The sequence below is a fragment of the Malaclemys terrapin genome, chromosome 11, assembly GCF_027887155.1.
Source record: "Malaclemys terrapin pileata isolate rMalTer1 chromosome 11, rMalTer1.hap1, whole genome shotgun sequence".
Taxonomy (NCBI): Eukaryota; Metazoa; Chordata; order Testudines; family Emydidae; genus Malaclemys; species Malaclemys terrapin.
In genome coordinates, this window is record NC_071515.1 from 24,899,305 (window position 1) to 24,914,917 (window position 15,613).

At 40.0% G+C, this 15,613-nt stretch overlaps 1 protein-coding gene across 1 annotated transcript in view; it reads left to right on the forward strand.

Annotated features, from left to right (window-relative positions):
- GTF3C3 (general transcription factor IIIC subunit 3) overlaps positions 1 to 15,613 on the forward strand; it is a 31,748-nt gene that overhangs the window by 13,768 nt on the left and 2,367 nt on the right. Inside the window, exons 9-18 of the mRNA XM_054044195.1 lie at positions 3,321 to 3,413; positions 4,642 to 4,745; positions 5,299 to 5,470; positions 6,088 to 6,290; positions 7,049 to 7,150; positions 8,254 to 8,389; positions 9,385 to 9,622; positions 10,127 to 10,317; positions 12,599 to 12,723; positions 15,069 to 15,221. Coding sequence (XP_053900170.1) covers positions 3,321 to 3,413; positions 4,642 to 4,745; positions 5,299 to 5,470; positions 6,088 to 6,290; positions 7,049 to 7,150; positions 8,254 to 8,389; positions 9,385 to 9,622; positions 10,127 to 10,317; positions 12,599 to 12,723; positions 15,069 to 15,221 — 1,517 coding nt within the window. The remainder of the gene's footprint in view (positions 1 to 3,320; positions 3,414 to 4,641; positions 4,746 to 5,298; positions 5,471 to 6,087; positions 6,291 to 7,048; positions 7,151 to 8,253; positions 8,390 to 9,384; positions 9,623 to 10,126; positions 10,318 to 12,598; positions 12,724 to 15,068; positions 15,222 to 15,613) is intronic.

Sequence of the window (15,613 nt, forward strand, 5' to 3'; positions counted from 1 at the left end):
GGCTCTCATTCCCCAAAATTTGACAAGTTCTTTCCTTCCCGCCTGACACAAGCCCCCGTCCAAGTTTCACTTTCCCAGTTCCATGTTTGGTTGATAATAAAAAATACGTTTCTGTTAACTACTGTTTCCATCATGTTCTTTTGGAGGAGGGGGGGATAGGGGGTTGGTAATTCAACAGGACAGTCACCTTTGGCAGGGTATATAGTCGGGGGCAGGCACAGCAGCAGGGCACATACATAGTGCAGTGATGCAGTGACTAGTTACCCTGGTTAGTCTGGGAGGTTGTTTTCATGTTATGTGGTGGGGGGTGGGTTGCTCTGTGACTTTGTGGCAGGGGAGGGCAGTTACAGATCTTAAGCGACGGTCCTTAGGCAGGATCACAGAGCCACACAGCAGGGGATCTGTAACCGTCCTCCCCCTGCCACAAAGTCACATAGACCCCCCCATACACACAGTCCCTATCAGGAGGGGTGACAGGCTCCGTTGAAACAACCATCCCACCGCAGCGGAGCCTGTCAATCCTTGAGTTTAGAAGCTGCATTCGCGCCACTACAGTACACCCGCTCCGCACCACAGTCTGCGTCCCAGTTTTAAAAAATTCCCGCGAATACAGTATTAAAGAAAACGGTGTGCTTTAACAAAGTAGAACTATTTTTATTTTGAAACGTGTGTTGGAAGTGGGGTGAAGGGGGTATGTAACTGGATAGGATAGTCAACATTAACTGGGCAAAGAAACGGGGGCAGGTTTAGCTTCTCAATACACAAACTTTAAAGTCACAGGTTACCCTGCTCACTCAGGAACTTTGCTTTCAAAGCCTTCCGGATGCACAGCGCTTCCCGCTGGTCTCTTCTAATCGCCCGGCTGTCTGGCTGTGAGTAATCAGCAGCCAGGCTATTTTCCTCAACCTCCCACCCCGCCATAAAGGTCTCCCCCTTGCTCTCACAGAGATTGTGGAGCACACAGCAAGCTGCAATAACAATGGGGATATTGGTTTCGCTGAGATCACAGCGAGTCAGTAAGCTTCTCCATCTCCCCTTGAGACGGCCAAAAGCACACTCCACCACCATTCTGCACTTGCTCAGCCGGTAGTTGAAGAGTTCTTTTTCAGTGTCCAGGGCGCCAGTATAGGGCTTCATGAGCCAGGGCATTAGCGGGTAGGCTGGGTCCCCGAGGATGACTATAGGCATCTCCACATCCCCAAGAGTTATTTTGTGGTCCGGGAAGTAAATACCTTGCTGCAGCCGTCTAAACAGACCAGAGTTCCTGAAAACACGAGCGTCATGAACCTTGCCCGGCCATCCCACGTAGATGTTGGTAAAACGTCCCCTGTGGTCCACCAGTGCTTGCAGCACCATGGAAAAGTAGCCCTTTCTGTTAATGTACTGGCTGGCCTGGTGTTCCGGTGCCAGGATAGGGATGTGAGTTCCATCTATGGCCCCACCGCAGTTTGGGAATCCCATCGCTGCGAAGCCATCTATGATCGCCTCCACGTTTCCCAGGGTGACTACCTTTGGCAGCAGTACATCAACGATTGCCTTGGCTACTTGCATCACAACAACCCCCACGGTAGATTTGCCCACCCCAAACTGGTTCGCGACTGACCGGTAGCTGTCTGGCGTTGCAAGCTTCCACAGGGCTATGGCCACTCGCTTCTGGACAGTCAGGGCTGCTCGCATCCGGGTGTCATTGCGCTTCAGGGCAGGGGACAGCAACTCACAAAGTTCCAGGAAAGTTCCCTTCCGCATGCGAAAGTTTCGCAGCCACTGGGATTCATCCCAGACCTGCAGCACTATGCGGTCCCACCACTCAGTGCTTGTTTCCCGTGCCCAGAATCTCCTTTCGACGGCATCAACATGACCCATTGCCACCGTGATGTTCTCGGCGCTGGGTCCCCTGCTTTCTGAGAGGTCTGTGCTACTCTCAGACTTCAGGCCATCACCGCGTTGACGTAGCCTCCTCGCCTGACTTTTCTGCATCTGCCTCAGGGAAAGGTGTATGATAAGTTGCGAGGCGTTGAGAGCGGCCACAACTGCAATGATGGTTGCAGCAGGCTCCATGCTCGCAGTGCTGTGGCGTCCGCGCTGTCACTGACTAGAAAAGTGCGCGAACTGATTTCCCGCCGGCGCTTTCAGGGAGGGAGGGCGGGAGTGATGGACGGATGACGACAGTTACCCAAAAGCACCCTGGACACCTTTTTTTTACCCAGAAGGCATTTGCGGCTCCACCCAGAATTCCAATGGGCAGCGGGGACTCCGGGAACTGTGGGATAGCTGACCACAGTGCACCACTTCCAATGTCGACGCTTTCCCCGTTAGTGTGGACTCACAAAGTCGAATTACTGTCCTTAGTGTGGACACACACGTTCGACTTTGCAATATCGATTCCAAAAATTCGATTTAAGTAAAATCGAACTACTCTCGTAGTGTAGACAAGGCCTTAGATAAATAGCTTTTGAAAAACACTAATTTAATAGGATCTTGACTCAAATATCTGTCTTTATACTAAATGAGATAAAACTAATTATGTTCTTTATAAACCCTACCTGTGCAATTACAAATTCAAGTCTTTTGGTTTATGCAGATGTATAAATACTAGCTTGGGATCATAAATTTGCTTCCACATGAAAGCCATTGCTTGGTTCTGAAAATGTTTGTCTGCCATGCTTTTAAATGGTTTGTCAAGCTGAAAAATGATTTTTTTAAAAAAATAAATAAATAAGCTAGCCCAGGCCAGTAATATTTGTCTGTGGCTGACCAGTTGGTTTAGCAGTGAAGTCCAAACCCAGTGCAAATACACCTCTACCCCGATATAACACGAATTCAGATATAACGCGGTAAAGCAGCGCTCCAGGGAGGCGGGGCTGCACACTCCGGCAGATCAAAGCAAGTTCAGTATAACGCGATTTCACCTATAACGCAGTAAGATTTTTTGGCTCCCGAGGACAGCGTTATATTGGGGTAGAGGTGTATAAGAGCTAGTCCTGCACTCCCTTTTCAGGCAAAACTCCTGAAAAATCTTCTCACTACTAAACATAAATAAGGAGCAAAACTACGATGAATCAAAAAATAAATGCAGTTTATTATGTCATGCCAGATCACATAGTTATTAGGACAAACCTATACAATCTGGAGGAGCTTGCTTTCCCTTTTTCCCCGCTCTACTTTTTAAAGCCCTTGTCACTGTGCTATCTTTTAAAAAGATGGCCTATTTTTCAGTAGTTAACAAAAAGCTACTAATCAAATGTAGACACCAAATTAAATAGTTTTGGATTCACTGAAAACTGCTAATGAGTTTAATCTGATTTTTTGTTTCCTGTCAGACATGAAAGATGTAGTGGCTGTCGTGGAAATTCAGGAGAGTCAAGTGGCCGTGATTGACTATCAAGATTTTCCAGCTGAATCCAGCACTGTTTGTAAGCAGTTTAATTCTGAATCTAGTGTAAATGTGAAACCTGATCATGGTCAGTATTCAGCTTTTGAACGTCTGGGCAACAGTGAAGGTTTTTGACAGGAGGGATGTTAGATTTAGTCTAGAAAAGACTCTTGATCTGCCTTTCTTCCTTGGTTGAAAATTACTGCCTCCTACCCTGTCTACCTTCACATTTTAAAAACACCCAGTTTCCAGAAATTATCCATTTTGAAACTGCTGTTTTGTGATGATTTTAAAACATTTATCAGCAACTGAATAATGATAATTATTATACTTGGCATATCTGGAGTCCTTTATTTGTTCAAAGAAATGTACAGACATTGACTAATCCTCACAACTGTGACTTATAGGTCCTGGAAGTGTGTATTAGAAGTGAAATGGAGTTTATTGTAGACCTGAGGAGTCTGTGAATGTATTTGCGGTTCATGTTGATTGATGGTGAGGCATGTTAGGTTGATCCAGTTTTGGTGAGTTCCTTGACATTTAGTGATTGCGTTTACAGGAAGTACATTTGAGCAACCGTAACCCCAAATTAATGAACTTTTAGTGTGGGATTTCTATACGATTTAGTAGTTAGTTAACAAGAGTAACCTCTTTGACATGTACAGCACACTTGCCATTCTCTCCTTATTGCAGTCTTTGTAGGTATTACTTAGAGAGTTCTGTAGGTATGTGCTGTGTGTGTTACAAAATGCAGAAAGAGTTAGTCCCTGTTCTTATAGGGCTTGTGGTCTAATGTGGAAAAGTAGCATATGCGGGACTACAGTTCACTTAATAGTAAAGGAGCTGGGGACACTAATGAGTAGGTCAGTATAGGAAGGCTTTGTGAAAGAAGAGAGTTCGAAGGAGGAGAGGGAGGGCACTAAGGACTCTGGTGCTGAGTATATCCTGCAAGGTACAGAGCACCTTCAACTACTGCTGAAGTCAGTAACAATTGATGGCACTTCGTAGGCTCAGGTGCTTAGGTCACGGGGAGCAGGAAGTTGCTTCAAACATCAGGGAAAGCAAGAAAGAAGTGAATCAGTTAGGACCTGATCTAACACTAATTGAACCAATAGCAAGATTTCCATTGACTTTTGTGGAGCTGAATCGGGACCAGAGAAGAGGGTGTGGAGAAGTGTAATGAGTAACAGGGTATAATAGAAAGGTTTTGAGGATGTGGTGTCATTGTTAAAAGCTGTTGTTTCAGAACTAAGTGTTGTCTTTTGTAGCTGAAGATAAAGTTAGCTGCTCTATACCTGATGGAGTTCCAATAGACATCACAGTAAAACTAATGGTGTGCCTGGTTCACCTGAACATCCTAGAGCCACTCAATGTAAGTAAAAACTAATACATAGATAAAATGGGGGTAATTTTGGTAAATCATGTAATGTGGTGTTCTCACTTTTTCATGAGTGAGGACTTAAGTTTGACAGTATGTTTTTTACTGTTCATTTTTAAAAATGGCCACAAAGCTAGGAAGGTCGTCACAAGCATTACAGGAGGCATGTAGGATGGATTTAAAAAATCATAATTATAATATAATCTCAAGACCTCTCACACACCATCCTGATGGAGCTTTTACAAGGGTATTTGGATGTGAAGTTTGCCTTTCTTCTATCGGAGCCAAAATAACATTGTTCTTTTAGGAACCTATCCTGAAATACTAATCTCATTTTTTCCCTTTGAAATCACATAAAAATGAAGGGTTCAAGTTTCAGGATGGACCACCTATGCACATTGTTTCAGATGTTGAATAGAAAATGTAAATATTCCATTGCCTTCCAATATAAAATGGGTTAGCACAGTAATTGTTTATGTATGTGGCTGGTCTTAATATTTCATTTTTACTTGTTTTTTTTTTTTATTATTATTTTTTTGGGGGGAAGCCTCTTTTGACTACTCTAGTGGAGCAAAATCCAGAGGATATGGGGGACTTGTACCTGGATGTAGCAGAGGCGTTTCTGGATGTTGGAGAATACAATTCAGCACTACCACTGTTGAGTGCCCTAGTGTGTTCTGAAAGATATAACTTGGCTGTAGTTTGGCTCCGGCATGCAGGTAACGACATTGCAATACTGCTTAACACTTCTGACTGAAGAGTAGAAACTCATTTCCATATGATGCTAATAACATTCTGGTGACATTAGTGCTTTAAAGGCCTGAAACTGATAGGTGCTTTTGCAGTGCTGACCACCATCATGTGCCATTGACCTCTTAGGTCATTAGTTAAGAATGTCTGAACATTGGATAGAGAGTTCATATGATAAATTGTCATAAGTGTCTACCATACTGTAGTTATGATTAGAGAATATCACATTTATCCTTGTGGTGGAAGGTTTTCTTTTATGGAGGTCTCCTTCAAGTGTGTCCAGAAATGTTCAGATTGATTGAAACAATTTCAACATAAATATTAAGTTGAACAAGGGTCTTCATTGTTAAGACTAAACAGTGTTTTTTCTTTTAAGATTCTGCAGGTTAAATGACACTGTTATTCCTCAGGTACAAGATACTGTATTGTGTGTTCCTATTTTAATAATATGTGCTCAGTGTAGTTCAATTTGTAGAGCACAGCAAAAGCCTGTGTGTGATATAGAACTAGTCTGGTTTGTACGAAAATAGGCACAGTCTCACTTCTGTCATATAAGCATATTGTATTTGTTGATGTTTATTTCTAGAATGTCTAAAAGCCTTGGGATATATGGAGCGTGCTGCAGAGAGCTATGCAAAAGTTGTTGATCTTGCCCCGTTACATTTGGATGCAAGAATTTCACTTTCTACACTTCAGCAGCAGCTGGGTCGGCCTGAGAAAGCTCTGGAGGCTCTGGAACCAATGTATGATCCAGATACATTGGCACAAGATGCTAATGCTGCGCAGCAGGTAGGTGAAATGCTGTATAGTGTGTCTTGACTCTTTTGTCCGCAGTTTTGGTACATAATTCTGTTACGGCAAGAATGTATTGCTAAATGCATTTCTTCGGTAAATTTCCTCCATGGCATTTAGAGTGATTTTGTATACTCTGTAAAGACACATTGTAATTTTAATGCTGGTAAAAGATGCCAGCTTGACAATACTGGAGACTGTGGTCCATCTATCTACAGCACAAGTCACAATAGGGGTTGTGGTGAAACGTTCCCTACTGTGCTCCAGAGGGACCACCGCTAGGGTCAAGAGGGTATCTCACTCTACATGTCTGTTTAATCCCGACTCCCAGAATCTAAATTCTAACTCTGATTTTTGCGTGCTGTATGACCACCTGTCCAATAGGAACTGGACTAAAGACCAGTCACTTCACATCAGCTGTTCAACAGACATTAACTTTTGTTTACTACTGATCTGATTGTAAGTGGTGACGTAGTTGATAGGTTCTGTATCCCATTTCCAATAGCTCCTCCATCGAATAAGATCTATACAGATTGTCTTCTAAATTTAAATGATGAAACAAAACAACTATTATCCGAGGGAAGTTTTGATTTTCCTGTGCTGTCATTAAGCTTTTACTACAGTTTTCTAAGTATTGTTATTTTCTGTTTTGGTACTGATACTATACTAGCAGCCAGAAAAGTAATGTTCATAAAAACACTTAGTGTAGGTAGTGGTAGTTTATGACTTAATTAACTCTGCTCAATGTTATCTAGGAATTAAAGTTACTGCTCCATCGTTCAACGCTGTTGTATTCTCAAGGCAAAATGTATGGTTATGTGGACACTTTGCTTACCATGCTAGCAATGCTATTAAAGGTAAGTTAATTCTTGTAGCCAAGCTTTCCTGGATGGGACAGACATGTCCTGTTTAAGCCAAAGGATAAATGTACTCAAAAGTATTAGAAATCTATAGAAATAATTGTAAACCGATATCTTGTATATGAAATATCATAGTTTAATATGCCTGCATCATCATCTGGTATACCTGAGTCTTTCAGAGGTGCCCCAATCAAAGCCACTAGGTATCTTTTGAGAATTAGGCCATTAATTTGAAATCAAAATAATGCTCTGTTCTGTATAAGCAGAACTTCTATTGTATGCGTTAAACTACTGATATGCCTTCTTTACGGATACTCCCTAGTTGTATATGACATGTTTTTAGTGGTATTTTCTCACAAGTGTCTGCATATGTTTCGTTAAATGAAATATACACTAGGGTCTTTACTGGATGATTTCAAGATTGTTTCAGGTCTGACTATGCATAGAACAATCAGAACATAGAATCACTTTTTAATCTTTGTGGTAGACAGTATTGTGTTTCACGTATAGCTACCGTAAATTACACAAGCAACATAAGATGAATTAAAGTGGAATTATTTAAATAACTTTCCTTTTATGTTCTTGTTGTTCTATTCATATCATAACAAAAATATTTTTAGGTAGAATTTACTTAGTTTGCAAGTTGTTACTTTTTGTTTGAGTTTTGTTATATTCAGAGTTCCATTTTCCCAAAATTGTTACAGTTTGGGATCACCGTCACTGTACCAATTGGATAGTTGACTGACTGTCCACCTGTTTCTAAAATCTTGATACTGGTAGCATGGCATCTTGTTTAGTATGCCTCTAGGAAAGAAGTTTTGATTCGGTTATAAACAGAAGTCTACCAACCTTCATAAAATTCTACTCCTCTGGAGAGCTTTTATCTTTCTTTTTTGGATGACTCAGTCTAAACAGGAACATGAAACAATGCTAAATACAATCTTATTGTTTGTGAACAATAGTCAAGTATGCTTCTGCTTATTATGGCATAACTGCTCTGAAAACTATTTTTGAACACAGCTAGAGCAAGATGTATTGGCAACAGGATGTATTCATATAATCAGAAACTTAGAATGGTTGTCCTTCATAATTGTTTCCAGGTAGCAATGAACAGAGCTCAGGTGTGTTTGATATCTAGTTCCAAATCCGGGGAGAGACACCTTTACCTTATGAAGGTGTCTAGGGATAAAATTTCAGACAATGATGACCAAGAGTCTGCAAACTGTGATGCAAAAGGTAACAGACTTTTAAAAAAAATAAATCATGTTAATTTCCTACATACCAAAAAATCCTGGAATTATGTTACATTCCAAATCCTTATTCAAATGTACATGACTTTATTAGATCTGTTTCACCCCCATGCTTTATTCATACAGTCAGGGCCGGCTCTAGGTTTTTTGCCGCCCCGAGCGTGCACAGAAAAAAACAAACCCCTCGCGGAATGCTGCCCCTGGAATTTGTGCTGCCCCAAACACGTGCTTGGTTTGTTTGGTGCCTAGAGTCGGTCCTGCATACAGTGCCTAATTTAGACTCTGATCCTACAGACTTTACTCAGATGAATAGTCTGATTGAAGCCAAGGAAATGACTTTCATAAGTAAGGACTACTTGAATGGGTAAAGGTTGCAAAATCTTGTTGTTAATATGAAAGAGAGTATATTAATGAATGAAAGTCCATCAAGCCAAGCTTTGCTACAAACGTTGGGACTGCACAAGCCTATATTGATGGGCTTAGGAAAATCATGTTTTCCCCTTATTTAAAAGCAAGTTAATCTAATCTGACAGGCAGATAGTATAGTCAGTACTGCTGCTAGGGGAAAAGTCTCTGTAGGCATAACAATATTTAAAAACAAAACAGAATGCTTTGTTTTCCAGCTAGATCCAAACTGTGACTGATTCAGACTTGTAGTTATTTAGCATCATCAGGTGAATGGGGAGGTTTTTAATGTGTGTTTATGTAATACTGGAGCAGCTTGAATTGCTGCTGTTTTAAATTCTGAAGTTCTCACTTTAATGGTTATGGGTTTGTTTAAAAACCAGGTATTTCATAAATTGTGTTATGAAAGATTTCAAATACCATTGAAATGGATTCCACTCTTAATGTAAAAGACTCTTTGTTCACAAAAACAAATAAAAGTTTAGGCTGAAGTTTAAAAAGCCTGTGTGTGAGTGTAAGTCTTTAGCCGTTTAAGACTTTAATTTCCTTGACTGATGGTGTTTATTAATATTTTAGCAATATTTGCTGTGCTCACAAGTGTGCTGACAAGAGATGACTGGTGGAACCTCCTCCTGAAAGCCATATACTCTTTGTGTGACCTTTCCCGATATGAGGAGGCAGAGCTGCTGGTGGATTCCTCACTGGAATATTATTCATTTTATGATGATAGGCAAAAGCGCAAAGAGCTGGAGTACTTCGGTCTTTCAGCTGCAATTCTGGACAAGAACTTCAGAAAAGGTTACAACTATATCAGGTGAAAAGCATTGAACTGTACCTGATCACAACGTTGTGTTATTTAATGGTCTGTATAATGATTTCGATTGAGGTTGTAGTTACATTGCTGAGAACATTTGCTGTTGATGTAATAGTTCATTTCTGAATTGCGGGTGGGATGATCTTTTGTTTCTAAAAGAAACAGAATACTGTTACTTTAAATTTGCCTTAAAAGCAGATTCATTGACTGAAACGATGGGGCTTTTTGGTGTCCTTTAATTGCAAAGCAATTTAATACAGTAACTAGCTCTATGTGCAGTGCAGCTCTTTGATCATCTTGATGTACATTATGAAAGTACTCCACAAGCTTTCTTATCCCAAGTTTTGTCTCTTTTACTGATCTAACGTTTACTTCTGGGAAGTCCAAAGTGAAAGAATAGTCTTAAAGCAAATTGTAGCTCCTGTGGCTTCCCCTATAGACTGTTCGCTCACTGATTTATTGCATATTTACATATTCAATAAATGCTTTTGGCTCGCATTTTAGGATAATGCTAATGGAAAATGTTAATAAACCACAACTCTGGAACATCTTCAATCAAGTCACCATGCATTCTCAGGATGTACGACATCATCGCTTTTGTCTTCGATTAATGCTGAAAAATCCTGATAATCATGCACTGTGCGTCCTAAATGGGCATAATGCATTCGTATCTGGTAGTTTCAAGCATGCTCTCGGTAAGGCCATCATTATACTGTACTAATATCAACAAGTATGACCTTTGGGGGTGTGAAATGTTAATCTCCTGTACTTATTTTTACCATCAAATTTCTCATATTTTGAGTGTATTTTTCAAAGTAGAGTGAATGTGCCCTTCAGGTAGGAAAAAAAATCACTGTATTTATTTCCTGCTTCAATAAGTGAAATACAGTTCTTAGTGTTAGTAGGCATTTTCTTACTATTTAACCATTTGGTAACAGAATCTCTGATCATTACTGAATGGACTGGCAATGTTTCAATATTTGGTTTAAAATATATATGGTATACGTGATTTAGAAGTTTTCTAACTAACCTGCAAGAAGGATAATTAAATGATGTCACTAAGAAGGAAACAGGCCCATTTAATCAGCAGTATATGGCAAATGTGAAGTTTCAAGTGTTTATTCAAAGGAACATTGCAGGGTTAATTTAAGAAATTGTCATCAGCCTATGCAGTTTCAGAGAAGAGCAAGTTACTAACAATACAGGTCTGTCGCATCTTACGCACATTTAACATGCGCGATTTCACCTTTACACAGTCGGCAAAAACAAAAACCCCAAAAAAGGGAAAAATAACAATTTTAATACTATACCTGTAGTGCGGGCGATTTCGCCCGCCATTCAACTCAGTGTAATTTTGACTATACGCGGTTTTCGCTTTACGCGCTAACTGCGGAACGGAACCCCCCGCATAAGGTGAGACTCGCCTGTATAATTAAAATAAACAAGAAGTTGCCATTTTGCCAGTCTCCTTATATAGATTAGGGCAGAGGAATTTCAGGTTCTGATAGCAACCACTCAGAGTCCAAAGGTGTGAAATTAGTTGGTGGTCTCAGCACAGTTCTTAATGGATATGAATCCACATAAAAAAAAAAATCAACATCCTGTTTGGAACTCCTTTTGTAATTCTCAGTAGAGTGACCAAGGACTGACTGGTCCTGGAGCTTGAACCCACCCTCCCACTCTTAAGAGTGGTACCTCAGGTTAGTGTTGAGGCACACTGGAGGTGGTCAAGTGGGAGGTCTGTATTGCCACTATCCATGTCTTACCTGTATTGTGGATAACCATAGAAGGCAGCCAGAATGTTCAAAGTAACTACTGATTTTGAGTGCCTCCATTTTTGGAAGTCTAACTTGAGAGACTTCAAATGGGTCTGACTTTCAGAAAGTGCTAAGCACCCACTCTCTGAAAATCAGGTGCCTTTAAAGTATCTAAAGTTGGGCACCCAAAATCACCTACTCTCTTTCGAAAGTCTTGAGTGAGATCCTTGCCCTGTTGAAGTCCGTGGGAGTTTTGCCATTGACTTCAGTATTTCACCCCTTCTTCTTCTTCACAAGGCTGACTGTTTGACATCTTTCTCAGCACTAATATTCAAGAAAAAGAAAATGTGCGAAATGAACCTTTTGAAATTAAAATTTGTGATCCATTAGAAAGTGGCATTTTCTTTATAAAATGACAATTGGAAAATAAGATGTTTCTTTCTTGTCAAGTAACCCCAAGGCACTCAATCAGAAACATTGACCATGTTCTGAATTATGATAGTCGTTACTCTTTCATCTAAAGAGCAATAACCAGGCTTTAAAATAAATATGCAGGAGAGGCCTAGATCTTTAGTTGGTATAAATCAGTTTATACCATCTGGGGCTCTGGCCCTCGAACTCTATAACAAAATTAGTTAATTTCACACTTTGTTCGTTGTACACATTCAGTACATACCATTTAATTTCTTTTCTGCTTTTAAATAATACAGATCTTTATTATTATAAATGTTTTGTTTTTAATATGCTAGAAGCAACCAGTTCATCACCTGGTGTAAATAATCATAGCTCCATTGACATTAGTTTAGCTATGACAATTTATACCAGTTGAGGATCTGCCCCAGGTCTCTCAAAAGAAAATCCATTAGAAAGCAGTATACACCAAAAGTGTACAGAATTTACTCATGATGTTTCAAAAGATATTGTTGCTGTTGCACCTTGCCATTCTGAGCTCCAACCCCAACAAGACCCTCTTTCTCCTCTCTCAGTAAGTCTTTGTTTTTATTCTGAATGTTAAGTATGGTACCTGAGAGCTGCTGCAACTCCTATTCTCCCTCTTTCCTGTTTTGATGCAGTCATTTTGAAATCTGATTCTCTTTCTTGTTTCCTTCCTTTTTTCAGTTCACACTTCCAAAAAAGTGTTGGATTTTTTGAAAAAAAAAAAAACCCGAAACCCAGTTTCAGAGAGAGAGTGTCAGATCATTTACTCTGTTTCTCCTAGGACAATATGTGCAAGCCTTCCGTACTAACCCAGATGAACCTCTGTACAGCCTTTGCATAGGCTTAACTTTCATCCATATGGCATCTCAGAAGTATGTGTTAAAAAGACATGCTCTTCTTGTACAGGTGAGTTATTTTGTTCTTCTTTGTGCATAGCACATGGTGTCATTTAGTTCTGTCCTGGCTCACACAGTTACAGCTCTGACACATTATTAGAGCTGATAGACATTTAAAAAATAGATTTAGGGTAGGATTTTCAAAACCCTCCAAGTACCTTAGGAACACGTGTCCCAGTGACAGTCAGCTTGTGCTCCTAAGTCATTTCAGTTCTTGAAAATCTCCCCTTTGTTGAATAAAAGCAATTCAGTTCATTTTGTTGTGACTTGGGGAATATTTAATTATTTGCATATATTTAGGCAGCTGCAATGTATTCATGAAAATATAAATAATTTCAGCTTCACTAGCTTTACTATGGATGTTTATTCATCTGACCCTTGTGCTGGAAGTGAAGCATTCACTACTCTGGTTTTTAAAAACAAGAGTCCCTTACCCAACCAGGGAGCAGGAACACCACCAAATGACTTAGATGACTAACCACGAATAATGTAGCTGAAGCAAACAGTTCACAAATAACCATAGGTTGAAAATTTTGTCCAAAATATTTGCTGAAAACCTACAAATGAAGGGACGCTCATGCGAAGATTATCATTCTGGATTGATTCATGAATGATTCATTAAGCAAAACGGGCTAATTCCTAGAGAGCATAATAAATAGTTTGGCAGCTCTTAAGGGCTTGAGCTCACAAGATGCTGAGTGCCCTCAATTCCCATTGAGGTAGCATTGGGCCCTGTGGATGATTTGGACTGGTCTGTAATGATCCAGTTGAGGAAATCTTGTGCTCTTTATCCTGAAGGCATTAGGGACCATGGCATAATGGCATAGACGCTGACTCCGTGGGTGCTCCGGGGCTGGGGTTATGTTATAAACAAGAAAAAAGTTTAACTATAAAAAGTAAATTTTAAGTGATTATAAGGGATAGCAAACAGAACAAAGCAAAGCAAATAAAACAAAACATGCATACTAAGCTTAAAATCTTAAAGAAACTGGTTTCAGGAAGTAATTGCTCACCCTAAATGCTGCTTTTGGGGCAGGTTGCAGAAATTCTTGAAGGTTAGCTACCATGATTGCAGCTTAAATCTTTAAGCATCTTATTCACAGACTAGATCCCTTTTCCAGCTTGGGTTCAGTACTCCTCCCCCTTTCCCTTTGTCCTTGTTCCTTAGGTGTTTCCAGCCGTCATCCTGGGTGGGAATTCAGTGAAGAGTGAACCAAGATCAATTTAATCCCCAGCCTTAAATAAGATTTACATAAGGCGGGAAGCTTTTGTTTCCCAGTCTTGACCTCCCCTTCCTTTTAGTGGAAAATTACTAGAAGTCCATGATGGTGTTTTGTACCAGGTGACAGGACCACCTGACCTAGTAATGTCACAGCTAGTCCCAGAACACCTCTCAGGAAGGAGAGGGATTAGTATCTTCAGAAGTCTTATTGTTTCTTCCTAATGGCCCATCAAAGGTGATGGCCTGTTGTCTAGTGGGTGTCTCCCAAATGCACACACAGTTGTAATTGTTACATAGTCAATATTCCTAACTTTAGATACAGAAATGATACATGCATATAAATTGGATAATCACATTCAGTAAATTATAACCTTTCTGATGATACCTTATAAAGCCCATAAAATACACCTCTATCTCGATATAACGCTGTCCTCGGGAGCCAAAAAATCTTACCGCGTTATAGGTGAAACCATGTTATATTGAACTTGCTTTGATCCACCGGAGTGCGCAGCCCCACCCCCCTGGAGCACTGCTTTACCGCATTATATCCAAATTCGTGTCATATCGGGGTAGAGGTGTATATCTGTTATGCCATATCCATATCATAAGCATATTTCCATAAATAATATGGGGTGTAACGTCACAGCAGCTTCAAATTCAAATGGGGATAAAGGGGGTGGGGTGGGCAAGTGTTTAAAAAAAATAGTAGACAAGAGGTGGTGTTCTAAAGCGTAATAGGTATGGGATTAAACAAACAATCTCATTGTATCCCTTTGTTCCTCCTTTCCTTTTGTCTATTTAGATGGTAAGCTCTTCATGGCGCGGGCCTGTCTTACATGTCTGTAAAGTATCTATCAAATTTGAGCACTATAGAAATAACAATAATTCTGAACAACTTTGCACACAGCTTATCAAAAGATCTGTCCATTGTCTTCACCCTGTGAGACGCTGAGGCCACAAAGCATCTCCTCTGTTGGTCTAGTGTGTCATGGAAAGTGGATGGCTAGTTTTTACGTTTGGTCTTAAATTAGGCAGTTATATTTATGGGCAAAATACTCTTTTTTGCAAATTTAAAACATGCTGCTTTATTGTTTTACAAAAAATAAAGCTTCCAATGTATGTTTTGTGCATAGGGATTCTCTTTCCTTCACCGGTACCTGGGCCTCCGTGGACCGTGCCAAGAATCTTTCTATAACCTAGGCCGTGGCCTTCATCAGCTGGGATTAGTGCATCTGGCAATCCATTATTACCAAAAGGCACTTGAGCTTCCTCCTCTCATCTTAGAGGTACCATATGGTTAAACATTTGAACTATAAAAGTAAAATCAGATCAGCATTACTAATATGTTTTAACCAGAAGTAAAACTAGTGCACGAGTGTCTAGTTTATATTTGCATTGAATAACCCCAATATAATTTCATAGGCACTAGAGAAAGCACTTGATTTATCATCTGAGCTGTATTTATGAACATGTATAACTCAAATTGCTCAGGTAATGATTGTCAGGTTTATTTTATTATCTGGCTGGGTGTAGCAACTGCAAGAAAATGGTTGCTGAAGAACTTTGCCACCTGAATAAAGAAGTGTACATAAGGGCCATTTTAAAAGACAGAATAATATTAAATATAACTGGCGTTTTCTGTTTCATGAGTATGAAGGTTTAGTATAAAAATACAGAA